At 35.5% G+C, this 22146-nt stretch overlaps 2 protein-coding genes across 2 annotated transcripts in view; one reads left to right on the forward strand and one right to left on the reverse strand.

The window, feature by feature from the left end:
- LOC145989890 (WD repeat-containing protein 13-like) overlaps positions 1-18635 on the reverse strand; it is a 33266-nt gene extending 14631 nt beyond the window's left edge. Inside the window, exons 1-8 of the mRNA XM_083125369.1 lie at positions 18484-18635; positions 16051-16109; positions 14235-14357; positions 9827-9994; positions 8628-8781; positions 6487-6653; positions 3592-3735; positions 1624-1802 (exon numbers count right to left, since the gene is read on the reverse strand). Of these exons, the coding sequence (XP_082981495.1) occupies positions 1624-1802; positions 3592-3735; positions 6487-6653; positions 8628-8781; positions 9827-9994; positions 14235-14357; positions 16051-16109; positions 18484-18562 (1073 nt within the window). The 5' untranslated portion in view covers positions 18563-18635. The remainder of the gene's footprint in view (positions 1-1623; positions 1803-3591; positions 3736-6486; positions 6654-8627; positions 8782-9826; positions 9995-14234; positions 14358-16050; positions 16110-18483) is intronic.
- A 321-nt stretch (positions 18636-18956) lies between these two features.
- LOC145989891 (ras-related protein Rac1) overlaps positions 18957-22146 on the forward strand; it is an 88116-nt gene continuing 84926 nt past the window's right edge. Inside the window, exon 1 of the mRNA XM_083125370.1 lies at positions 18957-19070. Coding sequence (XP_082981496.1) covers positions 19036-19070 — 35 coding nt within the window. The 5' untranslated portion in view covers positions 18957-19035. The remainder of the gene's footprint in view (positions 19071-22146) is intronic.

The following is a 22146-nucleotide window of genomic DNA, read 5'->3' on the forward strand; positions in this document are numbered from 1 at the left end:
TTAACATAACTTATGACAGCTGAATGAAAGGATAAGTTTTTCCTACATCCTGCCAATCACTGAAAGTTTAAGAACATTAGTAGAAATATTACTTGAGGCATGCACAGTGGCAACGATTAGACGGGGGGGGGGGGGGGGGGGGGGGAACAGTTGCCCTCCCACTATGCTAAACCTTATCTCCCAAGGGAAACCCCCAGTTTTGACACCTTGCCCCATCAGTTTTGGAACTCAATCGCCGCCACTAAGTATGCATCGCATAAATATTTACAGTAATATCATATAATCTTATATTACGTTATTACAACACTTCGTATTCGGTAAATAAAAAAGAAAACATAATCAGGAAGGGGTGGGATTTGAACCTACAATGTTTCGATCTTGACGAAAACAGTAAAAAATGAAAAGTGTTGTCATCTAACCAACTACTCCAGGAGATTTCTAACGAAAACCTCAGTAAAGCACGTTGATCTCAGTTGAAGAAACCTTGTGCCGGAGTTTCGAACCATTTTTCGCCAATAACCAAGGAAAAGACACACTTTGCAGAATCGTTTGGTGTTGTGCAAGGTATCTTTCATAAAAATTTCGTATAAAATCATCATGAATTTGCCTCCTTGCATTCAAATGTGACGGCAATTCTTTCCAAGTGGATGAGAACTTGTTCAGTGTTTCAAAATGCACATAAATTTACCTCTTTTCAAATTCAGAGCGAGGAATCTTGAAATATTTTCAACATTCGTATTTCTACTTAACATTTTTTTGTCTACTCATGTATTTTATTAGTGCTTTAGGGTATCTTTACTTTATGGAATGTGAAAGAATGAAAAAAAAATTCACGAGCGTTTTCATTCAGGAAGAAGAAATGTTGCAAAGTTGGCTACTCTTAGTTGGCTCTGAAGCGCTATGCTGCCAAATTTACGAATTCCGGACTTTGAAATTTTTCAGGGCGGTCAAATAAGAAGTTGCGAAGTGTACAATATAAACTGGATTCTAACCAATTTGGAATACTACTTCAGCTGACTCTAAGCTATCCCTTGTGCACTGCACTATGACATGAAGGCACATTGAGGTAGGGCCACACTGGAGGTGGAGATCAGTACCACACTCCAGCTGCCTTTACACCCAGGTACCTATTGATAAGAGGCTGCATGGGCCCCCAGAGCTCTTTTATGCAGGAATATAGTTTGAAAAAAAAAATCTATGATGATTAGAGCCACATAAGATCAAGATATCTATCTGTACAAGTATTGGGCATGTTTCGAGATCAAAAGCAGCCCATGAACATGAAATTTCAGTGTGAAAATTATTAATATAACCCTAAATTTGATTACTACACAAAATAAACATTCCTCTTCTAATGATTGTCAGAGTATTCAGTTTATTTCTGTGTAAGGAGTCCATTTTTGCTTCTCGAATATTTACAGCAGAATGAAACCTTTTTCCATGATTAGCATAACTTCCAGGATAATTCAAACTTCAGATTGTGTCACATCAATAAACAAACTCCGAATTTTGTGTTTAAGAGTATATTTCATGACAAAACGTCGTAGAAAAATGTACCTCACACTTTTCAAAAATGAAATATGCATGCCTTTAATAATGAACTGCATAAGCCTGTACACATACCTGAACAGACAAACCACATTTTCTGCACAGTTAACCAGCAAAGACGGGTCCCTTGCCTCTCTGCTTATCCACATCCGAAAAGAGATGCAAGTTATTGGGCTGTTCTCCCCAATGCTCACACGGCGACACTTATTCAAACGCCCAGTAGCAAGCACAAATAAAAATGATACAACAGTGCCCTGTAATCATAAAAACACAATTTATTGTGCATATCTCAAATATATGCATTATACAGGGTGTATCATAAGTAATAGCGCAAACTGACACAATTGTGAATGTGTGGTTACAAGCCGCCACTGGCTTCATTGTTTGTAAACGTCGTCCTAGTTGGTAAAATGCTAATAATACAGTAAGAAAAGTCATTGGAGATCTAATTGCTTTTATTGAACATTCTACTTACTTTAACAAACGTTAGGATGTTACATTTTGCAATTACTGTATACTCGTACCTGTTAAAGGAGGTGTTCAAAGTGTCGTCATTGTAACTGGATGGAATACTGTATGCGATTCCGCAGTCAGTTTTGAATTCTTTCGAACACCCCCGGTTCATTTCAGAATTGATCACATGTACAATTCTCTGTACTGATTGTATCCATCCTGTTTGATTACAACGCCACCTCTTGGAATTGTTCTGTTTTGTAAACAAAGAGCAAACCTCGGAACGCGCAAGGAGTAAATCACTCGATGTTTACAAAATGCAATCAGTGACGGCTTCTAACCACACATTCGCACACATTATTAGCATTTTACCAACTAGGATGACGTTTACAAACAATAAAGTCAGCGGAATCTTGTAACCACATATTTGCAATTATCTCGAAAACGGCTTGTATGCGGACCCATGTTTACGGAGACTTTTTTTACTTCTATTATTGTGTACTTTCAACTGTGTCAGTTTGTGCTATTACTTATGATACACCCTGCACTGCATACATATAAGTTCAGAAAATAATCTATGCTAAAACATATATTTAGAAATTCTTGTTGGCTTAAGTTTGCTACAGAAACATGGCATTACCACGGGCCCTGTGCCATTGGCATTTATATATGACATTTTTTTTGTGCATGGCAAAAAAGGAGTTAAAATGACATCAATGCACATAAAAATGAATGATGATTCAAAACCTTGTTAGCCATGCTTGTGCTTTTCAACTACTTACTGGGTCTTCCCAATGGCAAACACTGTCACCTTGTAATCAAGGGGTCCCGGTTTCCATACCTGGTGGAGGCACATGGCACAGTGGTTCGGATCCCACTGTAAACTTTACAGCCAGTCCCGATTATCCTGTGCATAAAGTGGACTTAAAACAACAATGTAATCAACCAACTACATCCTACAATGCTTTACAAATTACCGTAATTGCCGGCATATAAGACACACTCCCTTTTTTGTATACATTTATTAGGAAAAATCTTTATCCCTGTATTTATAAGTAATTTACAGTATTTCAAATATAAAGTAAACTGTAAGCCTATTTCAACAAATAACTTACCTAATGTAACAACGAAAGAATACATTTTAATATTCTTCGTCACACACTGCAATGAAGCAAGAAAGAATTAGTCTAACTCAGAACAGAGAAAATTTCCTGAAGGTAATCAAAAACTGAGTATCGACACATAAGACACCCAGTTTTTCAGACCTATTTTTAAAGGAAAGAAGTACATCTTATACCCTGGCAAATACTAGTTACTTTGAAAACTAGTACAGAGAGATCACTTACTCAATGTGCAGATGCTGTTGAATCGTATTGCATATTAATTTTTGCACTCAAATGTACAATTTGTTTAAAATAAGCATACATCAAACCTCTTTGGTGAATACCATTAACTTCAAGCAGGTTTTAGTGTGCCAAAACTATGTAGAGATAGCATTTGAATATGAAATTTCATCTACATTACAGTCATTTGATCTTTTCAATAACTGCATTACATAAATAAAAAATGATAAAAATTGCAACTGCTCACCTTATCATCTCCGGACCACAGAACCTGTCCTCCAGCATCAAATGACAAAGACATCACCTTCCCGCCAACCTTACTGCTCCCTCCACGAGGATAGATTCCAGTCGAAATATTTAAAACTTGGACCATTCCTCTGGAATTACCTGCCTGGGAGTTGTTAAGGAACTGTGACAAAATATCCCTTTTCCCTTTGCACAGAATCTGTAAAATCTCTTGAAACCTTTTATAGAACACTGTTTATCTACAATGCTAAGAAAGGCATACATCAAAGCTACTCTTTTCACTGATTATTAGGCATGGGGCAGATTAACCTTTTGCTGCCCAAGGCCTTTTTCACAAGTAAGCCTCTATTGCCCGAGCCGATTTTGAGTAAAATGCAGTTTCAATTAAATGAGTGTAGATCGGAGGCTAATTGCCCTAGAGAGATGAGTGATATACCGTTGTATGCGGAATGAACCAGAGATTCAGACTATATGAAATTTTTGAAAATTCGGCATATATGTGGCGGGGGGGAGGGGGCTAACTCTCAAAATTCCAAAATTTCGGAAAAAAAAAATTGGTTCCCCCAACCTCCTCCCAAGAAAAAAGTACATGACAGTGTTGACATGCACATGGAAATGATCGCTGACATGTAAGGAACACAAAAATATTTGCATTATTATTATATGACCAATGTAACTTGAGTTGTACCCCCAAAAGGAATGATCGGCACGCCACTGATTCAAGCTTCAAAATGCAGCGGTACCTTGAAATGACTATAGCTCAGAAACTAAATGCCCTAGAGATATGAAAGATATACCGTTGTACGCAGAATGAATCACAGATTTAGACGATATATAATTTATGCATATTTGGTGTAAATATGGAGGGGAAAGGGGGAAATCCCCTGAAAATACTTTTTTTTTAAAGAAAATAGGGTATCCCCCCCGCCCCCCGAAAAAAAGGATATGAAAAGTTCAAAATGCACACAGAAATTATCGCTGGCATGTAAGAAACAGAAAAATATTTGCATCATTGTCGTATGACCAATGTAACTTGAGTTGTACCCCCAAAAGGAATGTCCACTGATTCAAGCTTCAAAATGCAGCGGTACCTTGAAATAACTATAGCTAAGAAACTAAATGCCCTAGAGATATGAAAGATATACCGTTGTACGCAGAATGAATCAGATTCAGACGATATATAATTTATGCACATTCGGCGTACATATGGAGGGGGAAAGGGGGGAAATCCCCTCAAATATATTTTTCTTAAAAAAAATGGTCCCCTCCGCCCCGAAAAAAATGTCAAAATGCAAAATTTATGCAAATTTGGTGTATATATGGAGGGGGAAGGGAGAAAACCCCCAAAAATTATTTTAAAAAATTCACCTAAAAAATGTCCTCGCACTTGGGCACAAAACGACACATACGCACAACATTCACAGACGAAAAGCTAGAACGTAGTGACAAATGAGCGCCAATTCTTGCAGCTGTTTGAAATTCTATTTTTAGACAATGCTGGGTAACCCCTGTTGCCACTTGTGCTAAAAAAACGATGGTTTCCTTCAGCGTGCTTCGAAATTCCATTCTCACAACGCAGATTCAACAACCAATCTTCCCCCCCTCCCCCCCTCCCTGCTTGCGCCCTCACGGAAAACTTCCATTTTGACATCGGATACTGATAAACAAGCTTCCTTCGAATGCACTTAGCAGGAGGGAGTGAAAAGCATTGCTTTAGAACAACAAAGCCGGTCTTCCTTTGTCGGCAAAAAATTGACCTTGAAAAGAGATGCAAAAGAGAAGTCCCTTTTCCCACCTCCATTTTCATGAAGACAAAAAAAAATGCAAAAAACCATTTCCGTTAAATACATGTGTTAGGAACAATATAAAAAAATAAAATCGAAATTCTAGCCAAAAATAGAAACGTTATAACGTAAAAACTACGACCTTCACACAGCGTCTCGATCGAGATGCTTGGTCCCCTGAGGGTTACTTTTGGGTATCTCGTTCAAGATGCTTGGGCAGCAAAAAGGTTAATGAGTACTCTATCGGTATCGGCCGACATAGGCATATCGGTGTATTATTTTACCAATCTGATTTATCTACAATATACTACACTATTGTGACACTTTGTTGTAATTTTTATGGACATAAACTAGGGCTGAGCCGATACCAGTAGTATTGGTATCGGAATTCATCTACCGATACCAGCCGATACTTTTCTGGCATTTTGGTCTTTCACGGGTCTGCAAAATGCCATGCGACACTTTCGCAGAGTCTCATTATCCTGGAAATCATGCAAAATTCAAACTTTCTTTTTATTTTGCATGAAAAGTTATATTGTGTAATTACATAACATCTATTTTCATATTCTGATGAAATTCTAACGAAATTTTCTTGATAATTTGATACATATAATTGCAGAATAATATTCACATGCCAAATGATAAATATTTTGAACAATTTTTTAATTATTGCAATTTTCAAGTATCGGTATCGGTGGTAAACGGTAAGAGTATCAGCCCTAATATAAACATACAATTTCTGTTCTGTTTTTTATGTAAATGTTTAAATATGGAGCTTCCTTCACATTGCAAAAGTTTGGTTCATCTGGTAACACATTTATTAACGTCATAGATCTAAAACTGCAGGAAAATTATTTGTTGAGTCTCGTATAGAAGTTATGCCAATCAGCTCTGAGCCTATTATAATAGCATCGACATAACTGACTTAAAATCTGTGGAGCGTTATGAACCATTTGGAATTTTATATTGGACCAGTTGAATATCAGTATCAGCGAAAATTTCATGTCGCTCCATTGCTGTTGATTATTGTACTAGCACTAGTACAATATTATGACTTACAAAAATTCAAAAATAAATGTTGAGAGGTACAAGTCACTAGAAATAAAGGATACAACCACCATATTGTTATTTGCTGGTTGGAATACGCAGGACAAAACCTCTGTTCCCATTTGATCTTCTACCACTCGTAGGCACTTATGGCTATTAGCATTCCACAACCGCACGGTTCCATCGTATGATGAGCTTAACACAAGGTCATTTGAAAGAGACCAGTCGCATCCTAAAGTAACAAATATAATAATGTAATTAAACCTTGAATACTTGATAAAACTAGGAAGATTCAAGAAGGATCACGGAGGAGGATCTCACCACATATGTGAACTCTACGTAATGAGGTAAGTGATTAAGGTAATGTATTCTTATTTGGAAGATCGTAGGTTCAAACCCTGTAGCTGGAGATTCTGACTACTGTCGGATTAAAAATTATGGATACTCGAGTTTGAACTCTTAACATAAAAATGAGTTACATCAAAATTTAGCTTATGCTATTCCACGTTGATCTATGGTAAACATTTTTTTTTTCGAGTATGCCTTCGATTTTTTTTATCGCCGAGAGAACAAAAATAAAAATGCCATATTCTTGTTGCTTTCCAAACGACCGCTTTCTTTGAAATTCTATAAATAAAAATCTTGTGGTCCGATCGTGATGAAATTTAAATACAGTGCAGGTAGAAAGGTTTTAAATACAATTCTTACTTTTCAGATTTTTCTAAATCGGCCAAAAACAAGGCTCTTATTAATTTTGTTAAACAACTGTTTCTTATATTGGGTAGTCCTCCAAATATGACCTTGGTCTTGTTTTGAAGCTTTTTGCAGCTGTTTTTAAAACCCATTATCATTGTCAATTCACATTGCGAGAGAGATTTTTATTCAAGGAGTAAAGATGTTTCTTGAGCGTAGCAACATCACAGGCACCGACTCGCAGTGACAGCATGATGTTTCCATGATTCAACGGACATTGCTGTACCGACAGAACTACGGTGTGGTCACATTCAAGGAACATCTTTACTAGAACCTTATTTACATGGATGCTGATGTAACTATACTTAAAATTTCTTAACTATTAACTGAAACTAGTTAAGACAAAATATGCATTAAAAACAAATTAGATCAGCTCTTTCCTTACGCCAACATTAAACTAGCCTGGATCATTATGGAACAACCTCAGTATAATATGAAGCTCTTGTTAAACCAGAAAGGGCCTCCTGATGATATAGGGGTAATGAATGCTATCACCTTTTAATCGAAAGGGCTAATGAGGGTTCAATTCCCACAAAGACACACTGCACGGTGGTTCGGATCCAACTTGAAATTGTAGATCTAGTCCAGATTAGCCTATGTGGGCATAAGTGAACTTAAAAATATATATGAATGGCTTATTGCAGAAAGGGACCTGAGTCACTTTTGCACAATTCTGAGAAAAAAACAAGAAAAATCATATAATATTGATAGTGTAAGAAAGAAATGTGCCATTGTTGGCTCACATTTTCAGCATAATGAATAGTTAATTTTGCAACCCTCAATGCGCCCCCTGCAGTATGCTGCTAGCGACAGTGGAGATGAAAAGGTTGTAACTCCGATACCTCAAAAATGTGACTCAGGTCCCTTTCTGCAATAAGCCATTCATATATATATTTTTCATGTAGCTAAATGGTTAGGAGACTCTCCCGGGTTTGAATGGTCTCAGGTTTGACTAGTAGTGGAAGGTCAAAACAAATTTGATATTTACTCAGCATTGGAAGAGCAATTTATTTATTTGTTTGTTTATTTATTGTTACTGGTGTTTATACTGCTCGACAACAGCATTTAGTGGTAATGCCTTCGTCTTGTAATCAAGGGGTCCTGGGTTTGATAACCAGTGGAGGCACATTCTATAGTGGTTCAGATCCCACTTTAAACTGCAGGTTCAGTCCTGATTAGCCTATCTGTCCATAAAGTGAACTTTTAAAAAAAACAATTCAAAGTTGAGAAAAATACAAAAAAAAAAGGAAAAGATAATACATTCAGTTACAGATAATTAAAATGGGGGGTCAAAAACTAGTAGATTTCTGTGTAGAAAGTCAGATGACTGTGAGACTCTTGATGTTCTGATGATGCACCACAAAGTCAAAAGTCATTCGTGGCCTTGGTTCTCAAAGACATGTTATGTTGCATAGTTTAGTTTTAAGTGTAATAATCTGAAATTTCCACCAACCTGTAATGCCTTTTCTGTGACCTTTAAGTATAACTTCCACATGCGGTGGACTTGAGGTGACATTGCAGATCGAAATAGCTCCATCCAAAGACCCACAGCAGAGCCGAGATCGATCATTGTTAGCAAACTTAAGCACAGTCACGGCATCTGTATGCTGAGGAAAAATATGCAAACGTCATTAAGAATAACATTTATTTTGCTTCTCAATATTAATATTTTGTTACTGAGACAGCACAAAGTAAGCTCCCAGCTCGGTCTCCCTGATGGCGTAGTGGTAGCGTCGTCACCTTGTAATCAAGGGGTCCCGGGTTCGATACCCGGTGAAGGCACATAGTGGTTCGCATTCCACTTTAAACTGTAGGCTCTGTCCCGATTAGCCTTACTGTGCACAAAGTGGACTTAAAACACCAAATCAAGCAAGCATACACCAAGAATGAAATATTTATAATTGTATATACTTTTATTATATAAGCTAATGGATGTTTTCTATGTAATTGTTAAAAGAAGTAAGATAAATGACAACCTAAATGGCAAACGAAAACTTTATTCATGGATTTTTTTTTTACATTAAGAATGAAAAATCATGTTAGCCAAATGAACTCCCCTCACAAACACATGCTCTTCTCATGTTATTTTCTCCAAGTTTCAGGAGTTGTTGCAGCTATCTCGTGCTTTCAGTTCCTCTTTGGTTTGTGGATGGTTGACAAACATTAGATATCCCCAAAGGAAAAAATGTCTGAAGAAGTTAAATCCTGCAATCGCAGATTGACACCTCACAATGCCAATTTTTGATGTGATGCAATTAACAAATGCTACCTGAGAGGTTCATTGCATCTCTAGCCATGTAAGCCATGGCCCTATCTTGCTGAAACCACTACGAGGTGTTCCAGTACACCTAGCATCTCATACAGATCCCGTGTCTTTAAACTTTTTAACTAGACTGTTAATTATTTTCCTAGTCGGTGCCTCGGCAAAGTTATAAAATCGTGTATGTGCTCGTTGCATCAAAATTACCAACAGATTATTTTCTAGCTGATCAATCATGCTTACCCACAGTTAAATTTACCAAATCTTGCCTGTGAACACAAAAATTCAGGAAAAAAAAATCCAAATTATTAGTGATAAGATTTTTTAAAAACCATTACCTCATTTTGCACCACCCTGTGTATATATAATCACATCTTCTGAATTACACTTACTTGATCAAAGATGTAATGGACTCCAACAAAAGCATAATTTTCAGCTATAGTTGTTCCTCCAACGATTGCCCTGGAAGCTTCAGCTTCTCGTGTTGGCACAACAGCCCCTTGGCTTCCACTAATTGCACCCAAAGACTCATGCCTCACTACTTCTGGAGATTCGCTGATCTGAAAAATAAAATAGAAGTGTGATTAATTAGCCTACTAAAGCATATATAGTTGATATCGTTGCTAGTAACTAAAACTCTAGTTTTGTTAAACCCAAATGTTTATGGCAGCAGCAGCAGCAACACAAGCCTTACATCTGTCCCTATCCTGGGCAAGATCAATCCAATCTTTTCCATCCTTACAGATTTCCTTTAGGTCCATCTCAACATTATCACTCCATTGTTGTCTTGGCCTTCTTACAGGCCTCTTACCATAAGGTTTCCCAACAAGAATTCTGTAAACTCTTCTTCCCTCTCCAATTCATGCTGCATGGCCTGTCCACCTAAGTCGTCTTGATTTAATTATTTTAATAACATCTGAACACGAATCCAAATTATGTAGTTCTAAATTATATAACCTTCTCCACTCACCTGTCTCCTCATCCCATTTAGCTCCAAATATTTTTCTAACGATTTTATTTTTAAATACTTTTAATTTATGTCTCTCTTTAATATAAGGGACCAAGTTTCACATCCATATAATACTACAGACAAAATTACTGTTTTGTATATTTTAACTTTTAGTTTCTTAGATATTATACGAGAAGATAAAAGTTTATGAAGAGAAAAGTAACATGCATTTCCTTAATTAAGTCTGTTTTTTTTTATTTCCTCTTTAATATCATTTTCATTTGTTAGTATTACTCCTAAGTGCTTAAGTTTGGAATCTGGTTCAAATGAGTTGTTATCAATAATTAGATTTTGATTATTACTAACACTTGGTTTCGGCCTGTAAGCATATATTTAGTTTTCTCTTTGCTAACTTCCAGCCCTATCTCTTTAACTGCTCTTAAAAATATTTTTGCATTACTCTTAATTGCAGTGTTTGGAAGTAACTAGTTACAAGTAACAGTTACTTTTTTTGAGAAAATGTGACTGTAACTAGTTACTTTTAAAAGTGAGTAACTGTAACTGAGTTACTTTTTTACGATAGAAGTAACATTTTAACAGTTACTTTACGACACTTAAATTGTTATATTGGCGATTTTGGACTCAAAGTGAGCTGGAATTTAGTTTCTGCTGTGATATAAAAGCCCATTCTTTGAGACATTAATTCTTGCAAACAATAGATGAAGAGGAAAAGAGAAAGTTGTTGTACTAAATTTGTCTCCTGGCTGTGGTCAGTCGGTAGGCTCCAGCCAGGTGCCAGGAATTTCAAGGTTTATCATATGTTTCATCTTTCGTTTGGTAGACCTGAATTTCAAAGCGATGTACACGCCTCGCAAGAGGGATGGATTTCCCAGAAGCAGGAAGATAAGCCTGTACGAGGAAAATTCCTTCCTATTGCTGACAGTTTGCAGTTTTGTCAGTTGTGTGCTGTGAAGTGTCTCTTGTTTTTGTAGTTTGTTCCTCTGTGACCTTATAACTTCACCCTTCTGTAAGCAGCATCTGATAGTTTTTTTCCTTTGCTATAATATCAGATTAAGCTGGAAAGGGACGTACTGCAATATTTCAGTGTTTTTACGAAAGAATTCAACGATACTGGTAGTATGAATGAAACTGAAGAAGACAAGAGCTAGCAAATGCGCATATGAATGGAAAACAACGTAATTGTTTCCATGTGATTTCATTTATCTCAGTTCCTGATAATTTAAAAATGGAAGTAAAAATATTTCCAGTTAGAATTTGCTTTTTTGTGATTATTCAGCATTTCTGGACATTTTGAAAAAAGGAATATATTTTAGTAAGTGCTATTCGTTTAAGATTTAAATGAGAACCCATTTTTTTGAAATAACAGATACGACAGATTTCACCATTATTATTGATACAACAGTGAATTACAACACTCAAGTGGCAAATGAAAGAATCAGGAAGACCCTAACGATCATTCTTGCTTGTTTATGTAATCGTCTGGGAGAGAACTAAAGGGGTAAGTTTAAAATGCCATTTTCACCTTCATTGATAACTCACAATTATAGGTTACTACGTTATATTTTTTATAGTTTTCTTGTTTATAAACACTTGAAATTGTACAACAAATTTATTTCTCTCTGGCACGCTCTTTATGCGGAACAGACCTCCCTTCTTAGAATATAATTAAGAACAACAATGATAATAAATACAAATGTTTAAGTTGCAGTAGCTCACGTCAACCTCTTGTGGCAGAGTGGTTAGCACAATGCACTATATGTCCGGGGTCCCGGATTCTAGTTAGTTTCGGACATGGATGTTTGTGTTTGTTCAAGAGAATACAGAAAACAAAATATGTACCAGTAATGTAAGTAAAAGATATGTTAGTCTTCACAAAATATGTTATTACAATTAATAATCGATTTGTGTAATTTGGTTGCAAGAAAATTTTCAGCAGAAAGTAACTGTAAAAGTAACTTGCAGTTACTTTTGAAGTACAGGTAACTGAGTTACTTTTTAAAATGAGTAACTGTAACTGTTACTTTTTTTAAGCAAGTAACTGTAACTAGTTACCATTTTAAAAGTAACTTTCCGAACACTGCTTAATTGTATTAATACCATGCCCTAGTAAGTCTACATCATCTGCATATGCTAACAACTGAGTTACTTTAATTTTAATGCTTCATTAATTTCTTGTACCTTCCTAACAGCATATTCTAAGGCAAAATTAGAGAGTAATGGAGATAATGCATCTCCTTGTATTAACCCATCATGAATTGTAAATTTGTGAGAGATATTAATATCCACATGGATTTTACTTTCTGTTTCATTATTGCATACTTTTATCATATTTACAAACTTCTTAGGTATTCCAAACTTGACTAATGTATTATTTAATTTAAAAATAGATTTAAACACAGGCAGAATTTCCATGTTCATAATTCCAGAGAAGATTTAGATCTTGTTCTAAAATTAATTGCAGTGCATTTACTATGACACCGAACAGCATGAAAACTCATGATATTTTTTAACTTGTATGGTTGATAATTTACACAATGCATTGTGAATGATTGGGCATCATTGCAATGATGTGCTATGTAACTTTTGTATTCATTTAATTTGTTTTCTTAAAATATACATTGGTTTTACAAACTCATTCTCATTAATCTTGTTCAAGCAGACAACTCCATATCAAAAGATGTATTTCTGAGTGATTGAGTGATCTGGCTTATCTTATTTCACATTTCTGCCACTTTTGGGTAATCGCAAGGATGAGTGATGAAATTGATGAAGGAACACTCTCACAGAATGCCTAGGCCAGGATTTGAACTAGGGACACTGGCTTTGAAGCACACCTGCGCTACCCACTCCACCACGGAAGTCGGCACTAGCGATAAGAGATAGACAAAATGAAATAAGAGAAAACAAAAAAATAAGCATGTAGGAATATATGGATAATTATTATTGATTTTCTTACTCATTATTTCTCTTGTGGTCTAAGGTTGTCATCAGACATTTATTCCTAGGAATGAAGGGAGTGTGTGTTCTAATGAATGTCACAACACAAACTTTTCTTTTTATGCTTGTAACAACCGTAGACCACAAGAGAAATAAATCTGAAGGGTGTTTCATAAAGTGTGCAGGTCTTAAATTGCTTGTTATTTTTTTGTTTGAAGGTTGGCAACACTGTTCTTATCATTTTCATTATCCCTCATCATTCCGATTATTAATTGAGCATTTTTTTTATTTCTTTATTTTTTTTTTACAGTCGAGTTATCATGGATCGTTTCACTATCGAGCAACGTGTCGTTGTTTTGAAAACACATTACAGAAACCGTGAGTGGCCTGCTCTGGATGAACTGGATACCGTGAATATATGATTTCCTGTACTTTTCTATTGTTGTCGGGGTGCCAGCCGTAAAGCAAACAATGCATAGCTACCGCATAGTCGACAGTTTACGAACTGTTTGCATAGCACTCCCCGTTTCTGTAATGTGTTTTCAAAATAACGACACATTGCTCGATAGTGAACCCCTCCATGGCAACTGAACTGAACATCTGGGGGGTAAAAAAAAATTGCTCAATTAATAATCGTAATGAAAAGAGATAACGAAAATGATAAGAACAGTGTTGCCAATCTCCAAACAAAAAATGACAAGTGATTTAAAACCTACCCACTTTATGAAACACCCTTTACAATGCAAGCAATGCATACATGCAAGAAAAATTATTTTTCTTACCGTTTCTCGATGAAATTAACTTATTTCATACAAATTCTTAAAACAGGAAATAAATAAGAAGTATAGCAGAATACGAACTGAATTAAGGTATCATACAGAAATATGTATTACCCTGCTGCTACTACGAGCACTTATGCTCCTGCTCTTCAGACTGGTTTGGTCAAATGACACGCCATATCTCTGTTGTAGTAACTGAGCCCTGACTTTTAAATACTGCTTCCTAATGGCTGTATCCTGCAATACAAAACATGAAAGCTAAAATATCAAACACAATGCTCCTACAAAACATATCATTACTTCTATCCAAACAAGCAACATATTTAGCATATTTATGAACGAGAAGTTAAACATTCTCCACCAATCATACACTATTATATTATATACTAGCTGATTGCCCGGCGTTGCCCAGGTATTTATTTATCCTAATCTTCTTTTAGACAGGAAAATAATGAATTCTAACTATAGTGTAAAATGAACTTGGAGTCGAACGGCATTGGGAGTGTCACTATCATCTTAGCGACCCCGAAAGCTATGGATTCCACACTAATATCGGTTGTTTTACATGTCACCCCCTTCCCACGCCCACCCCTAGGGGTGCCAGGGTGTCTTACCTTCACAGTATTTCTTTCCAGATTGTAAGTCATATGTGTACCAAGTTTGGTCATCGTGAATGTCACCAATTAGCTTAGCGACTCCGAAAACTATGGATTTCACACAAATATCAGTCGTTTTTTATAATGTTTACATGTCACCCCCCTTCCCACCCCCACAGTATTTGTTTCCAGATTGCAAGTGATAGGTGTACCAAGTTTGGTTGAAATTGCTCCACACACACACACACACTCTTTCTCTCTCTCTCTCTTTTATATAAAAAAAAAATAAAAGAAGATATGTAGGTAAGGTAAAGATAGCCCTGTGTGTGTGCACACATGCCATGAACGCATATGGGGGTGATGTGGAGGTACAGTTTCACATAATCTTGATTTCATCCATAGTTGAGAGGATGTGATCAGCATCATGCCAGACTGCCTTTAACCCCCAGCTCCCCATTTATGAGGCTGGGTGGGTGTCAGAGATGCACAGAAACAGGGGAATGACTGATACAGAGCAAAATGGTACCAACTAACAAACAATGCAGTCAAAAAGTGGGTTCCTCAAATAACTATTCCAGTTCAAAACTTTGCAAACTATATTTACATATTTCTCATGGACTGAAATACATAAACAACACAACAAATAATATGTAACAGTTAATTAAACTATTAAGTAAAAAAGAACCTATATGGCACAACCGGCCTTTGATGGCTAAGGCATGTCAAGCAACTACATGATCAGTGCACTTATTCTCATGTTCGATGTAAGATATTCAGTGAACAATTTCCCCACAATTCATTGCACCATTTTTCGGGCAAACAATCCTGATTTAAAAACATGCTGGGTAAGCATTACACGTATGGTCTTCGCCCAAGTCATTCAAGGCCTCCCCGATGGCGCAGTGGTTGCGTCGTCACCTTGTAATCAAGGGGTCCCGGGTTCGATATACAGTGAAGGCACAAGTGGTTCGGATCCGACTTTAAACTGTAGGTCCAGTCCCAATTAGCCTTACTGTGCATAAAGTGGACTTAAAACAACAAATCAATCAATCAACCAAGTGATTCAAGGTATAATTATCACGATCATATGAGAAATGTGTACTCTTTACTTTTTCCGAAGTCCTACAGAAACCATGCAAATGATTAAACCCAAATTTTCTTTCTTTAAGAAGGCTTTTCATATGCTTTCCTTAACTCATATGAATCTGTTTGCCAGATTTCTTCCCAGACAATGCATGATGACATCAAGTTGATTATCATCCATTCTTTCTTGCTTACCAAGTTACTACTAAGTAAAATAAAATAACTACTTTTCATTATACAGATTTACTTGCCTCTCCTTCCCCAATGTGTTCTCTCAGTAATTGGTTACGTCTTCGTATATATAATGTTCCTGGAAAATGCAAATATATTATCACAAAAGGCCAGGATGATAATTATGAATGTAAGCATAATAGAATAGAAAAGTATTTTTATTTGTTACAGAGCGAGGTTTGGCCTCAGGCTGCTCTGCTCTATCACCTAACTCTGGTATATATATATATATTTATAACACTAAAATCAAATTTAAACATGAATAAAAAATAACTAAATTTTAAGAGAATACAATGACAGATACTTTAAGACATACACACAGGTGTACATACTCACTTTCCAAATCAAAACTAAAACAACTTATACACAATTGGAAATATTCGTTGCGTCAGGTAACCGTTCGGAAAATACAGGGTTTTATTTGGTTCTTACTTGCTGTTGCTTAGCTATACGAACTAATGCCCAGTTGCTGTTTTTGCAATAAAAATAGCATAACTCGTTCTCTGAAGCTTTTGGGTGATATATCACAACATGCATACAGAAACTTGAACTTCTATTGCTAGATAGTTAAATCTGTCATGTCAAAAGAAGAACAGAATTAAAAGATAAAAATATAAAAAGGAAGCTTTATGAGTACAGAAGATGTGATAGAGTTAGCCTAAGTGATAAATAATGTTTATTCTTGGAAAACTCAAAATTGTGTGTAAAATTTTGGGAGATTTTGGTATACTGCACTCTTTATGGTATAAGCAATGCAGCAAATTAAGGCTCTTGTCCATTTATAAAGTAACAACAAGGCTCATATAAGTGGCATGCAGTGACTGTAATGCAGCAAAATTAGTGCAACCTGCATATTTCAAATGTACGATTCTTCAATCTATTTTAGTAGAATTACATAATGATATTCTATATTTTTTACTTCAAGAACGGGATTGGAAGAAAATTCATACTTACAAAGAAGCATTGCAGTACAAAATATCTAGCACAAAATAAAGACACTGAAAGGGGTTGCACGTAATATTGATTATGATAACAGTATTAATAATGTAAGACATGTGGGAACGATTGCAGAATATAGAGAATGTCTCCAATTTCGTTAATATTTGGTATACTAACTAAATTTGGCCTTCTAATCACGAATCTGTTGTTAAAATTCAGGGGTCACAACTGGAAATCGCGAAAAAAGCTGATGTAAGAAGAGAATTTTTTCTTTAAAAAAGCTGAATCGCATTGTTTTGCAAACAAAATTTTAACTAAGCTTGCCTAACCTAACCTTACCGGAAATGGTTCGTGGGGCTATCCGTGAATGGTTTGTGGGGCTACCCGTGCATGGTTCGTGGCAACATATAAATAGTCGTAAGTGTACAATTTTTTCAGGCATGAGTTTACAATACCGGACCACTCTCCAATTACTAAAAATTTCGCCTTCTTACTAATTTCGGTGTCCTGATGACACATCTGTAGTTCGGTCACTTGTTAAAATTGTACATTTACGTGTAGAACTTGTAAAATAACCTTGCGATTTACCACGGTGATTGTCCATACACAGCAATTCAGAACCATATTTCTTTCGCAATTCGTTAATGGTCTTCCTTTACGCACAACAATCTTGCTAACATCACACAAGTAATGCCTATGAGGTTAGGTTAGGCCTGTTAGGTTAGGATCCATTACCATAAATACAAAGAAAAATTAATATTTTAGCTAAGAGAACTATACCTTGTTTTGCCTGTTGATTTCTTCATGTTGGGAAAATGGCGTCTTTCGTGGAGCTATTGTTCTTATGGTAGGGTTACGTTATGTTAAGAAAACATAGTTTATTTCGTTGTTTTTTTCTTCTCGATTTCCATACTTGACCGCCAATTATTACATGCAGATTCGTGATTAGGAGTTCACAATTAGTGTAGGCGAAATTTCATAGAAATTGGAGAGTGGTCCGGTATTGTAAACTCGTTCCTTTTTTCAGGTGACCCCCGCATTTTAACAACAGATTCGGGGAATATCAGATTAGTACCCAGATTCGTGATTACAAGGCCAAATTTAGTTAGTATACCAAAAATTAACGAAATTGGAGACATTCTCTATATTGTGCAATCATACCGACACGTGTATTCAATTTATGATTAAGTTTATGCCAGAAATAATGACCCTAAAATAAGTTGAAAACAAAAATCCAGGGAAAGGTTCATAATAATTTAAGAACACATACAGATGGCCATAAATTTGGAGCAATAAGTCACCTAAAGAAACAAAAAACAATACATCAAGAGAGGTGATAATTCACAGATAGTCTGATGTCAATAGTTGTAAGAAAACCTCCGCAGTCCTTGTACTTTGTAACCCAACGGACTAGTGCAAGGGTAAAACCACAAACGTCCTTTTCCAAATGTGTTCACCATAATATGTAAGAATAAAAAAAAATAAACTGTATAACAATATGGTCGATAACGTACTGTAATTAGGATGATTTGGAGCACGGAGAGCATTATATCTTGCATCTAATGCAAACACTTGTTGCCACACAGCAGCCATTTCCGAAGCATTTTCTTATTTGTAAACACTGTGATTGAAGTACTGTGACGTAATCACTGTTCGAACAACAACTAATCTGAGTACAAAATCGTGATAAAATACATGAAGAGAATATTGTTAATTTTATTGATCTTCTTTTTAAACTGAATAAATACTGTACATTTTATTAGGTATGCTATGAAATGTAACAATATGGTGTCAAAATGTATGCTATAAAATTTCGCATACCACACTGAAAAACTCCTAGGAATAAACCAGTAAACCACATACAAGTATCCAAATTACATTGACTTATACGTATGCGTCTTTTATCCGAGAAAAATTGTTTGAAGTGAATTTAGCAAACCATTTTAAGATGAACATATACAATGATTTGCCAACACTGAATTCCCCATATTTGGCTCCCCCACCCATTTAGTTGTTCGTCCGTGAAGTGGCGTGTGAGTGAGTGGACGTGTAAAGTTTTTTCCGAAATGCAGGCTATAAAATGTGTTGTAGTAGGCGATGGGTAAGTGTAATATATAATTTTATAAAGTGTAATTTTGCTCGCATGTATTTTTTTATATTTTTTGTATTAACGAGTAAGTAATTTTAATTTTGAAAACAAGATTCTGAGAGACGAACTAACTCTGATGTTGGCCAGACCTTGGAAACAATTAGGCCTATCTTATCGAAGTTCCATTTATGATATAATTTCAGCGCTTAAGACACTGAAATTGAATTTATTGTTTGTATAGAACACGGATAAAATATTTCTAGTGTCCAGGAAAAAACCGCTATGCTTTGTTGAAATGTATATTATGGACCTGCTTGTTGTGTTTTTGTTTTTATTTCAGTGATTTTGAGTAGGTTTCGTTTTCGCAAGATACTTTGACAAGAATTTATAATTAGAAGATGATAATCATTGAACCCTATTCCCATATTCGTCGACGTTCTGAACTTTCTAGAGTTGTAACACGTTTTCCACCATTCTGATAATCCTGGAAAAGTATGGGCATTTTATAAAAATATTAAGTCTTGAAAAATCGGAACATTGAAATTGAAGATTGTGTTTTCAGTGATTTTTTTTCGCATGCTTGTATAAACACCAGTTTGATACAACAATTGTTCATTAGTTGAAGGAAAGAAAGGATATACCCTACTTAAGAAAATGCTTTTAGAATGCCGTGTTTTTCCAACTAAAGACTTTGCTTTCGTATTTCCACCAAAATAATAATAATAAAATAAAGTTCTGTAAAGAGAGTCAAATCATCCAGCAAAGTGAGAGGAAACTCTCATTTGTGCATTTTATTTATTTACCAATTGAATGTTCACGTGGCTCTGTACTAACAGTTTAGTAAATTGTAAATGAAATATATGCTCTGTAATACTTGAGTCAGAATTACCTTTTATGAGATGGCCTTTGGCAAGACTGAGTAAAGTTGAGCACACTGACAATTTGGAATCTTGTGGTCTGACTGAACATAATGTTTTAGTTTGATATAGCCATTTAGTAGGGAGCACATTAAGGTTGTTGTTCCCACATAATTGTCAAATATTGGGTCTTTGACCTGACTTCACACATTGTGGATGACTTTTGCAAGATACATAGGAGGACAACGGAAGCATTTCTAAAGCAAGAGTCTAGTTAAAAATGCTCTAACCTTTGAGAACTTTGCCCAAGTTCCTTTTGTTTTATTGCGATTTCCTCATGCTACGAATGCAATTTTTACATGGTTCGATTTCGATGCACGTCTGTTAACACATACTGCAGAGTTTCAGCGATTACTTAAGATTTTGTTCAATATATGTTTTCATGGTTAGGTTAGGCAGGTTAGGTTTGGTCCTCCTAGCAATAAAATAAAATCCTTAAATGCATTATACTAAGGTTCCGATTTACCTCTACATTCATTCCCACACTTCTACGATATTTACTGTCCCTTGTCGATGGAGAATATCTTGTCCATGGGAAGTGCGCATAATTGCGTAAGGTAATTTTTAATTATTTTTTTTTCAACATAAATAATTTTTTTTCGAGTCCAAACAGTACTCATTACTTTAAGGAAGGTTCAAATTTCGTGTGACAATGATTTCCAAAATTCTACGATAATTAGTCTTTGTGCTAGGAGAAATCATAAAACAATCGGAACCGTTACAAAGGACTTAATTCTAGTATTTGTGAGACACAGAAATTATTAAAGTATATTAGAATATAGAATAGAATGCTTTATTGTTGTTAACCAACCTCAAGATTGCAATAGACAGTGTCATACAAATATAATATAGTACAGGATACGGAGCAAATACAGAATACCGGAAGTATCTTCAATTGCTTTCAAATTTGGCATACTCACTAATTTTGAGCTCGTAATCACGAATCTGCAGTTAAAAATTTGGCGGTCACCTCTAGAAATTGAGAAATAAGTCGAAAAAGGTAGGTCCATGAACTAAGTAAACACCATTGATTTATGAAGAAAACAACCATTTTTTGCAATGATTAGCGTTTCAAAACTATGTTTACAATCACCCTTAATTTTTACTATGTTTGCCTAAGCTAACCTAAACTAACGTGAATAGTTCGTGGTGTAAACATATTCTTTTATTTTATGCAAGATGCCTTTTTCTCACATGCGAGAAACATGGTTTCCATGTTATAGCATAGCTGTAATTGACAAGCTTATTTCGCAATTTCTAGACTTGACCGCAGATTCGTGATTACAAGGCCAAAATTAGTGAGTATGCTGAATTTTAAAGTAATCAGATCAGAGGTACTTCCGGTATTCCTAATATATACGCAGGATACATTGTTAGTACAAAATAAATTTACATATTATACATTTTTTAAACACATGTAGGCCTATCATGTGTAATTGCATTAATAGTTTGACACATACTGCACAAGTTGGTAATTACTACATTTTTTATGCAGATTTCATATGTTTAGTCTTTCTATTTATACATTGTAAGTAAGTTATGATTTATATGTTTGATAAATTTAATAATTTTTACACTTTTCATCTTCTGCAAATGATGCACATTTCCTTGTGAAAAGAATGCTTCAGACAACAATGATGTACGAGCACGGACATTTGCAGGACATTCTTTTCATGATATAATTTTCTGCATCTTGGAAGTCAATAAATTAAATTCTCTGAACTTCAAACTTGCTACCACACTTGTTTCCGGTAGTCTCATCACCTTCCTTACCCTCTTGTACAACTTGTGAAAATCATTTCGCTAGCGGAATTGTTGGTAGGAGTTAAGAATACAGAGAATGTCTCCAATTTCGTTAATTTTTGGTATACTAACTAAATTTGACCTTCTAATCACAAATCTGTTGTTAAAATGCGGGGTCACGTGAAAAAAATTGTGACTTATGTTGCCACGAACCATGCATGGCTAGCCCACGAAACATTTCCTGTAAGGTTAGGCAAGTTTAGTTAAAATTTTGTTCGTAAAACAATGCGATACAGCTTTTTAAAAAAATCTGAATTTATATCGGTTTTTTTTCCTATTTCCAGACATGACCCCTGCATTTTAACAACAGATTCGTGATTAGAATGCCAAATTTAGTTAGTATAGCCTACCAAAAATTAACGAAATTG

The sequence above is a fragment of the Lepisma saccharinum genome, chromosome 7, assembly GCF_977018435.1.
Source record: "Lepisma saccharinum chromosome 7, izLepSacc3.1, whole genome shotgun sequence".
In the NCBI taxonomy this organism is placed as follows: domain Eukaryota; kingdom Metazoa; phylum Arthropoda; class Insecta; order Zygentoma; family Lepismatidae; genus Lepisma; species Lepisma saccharinum.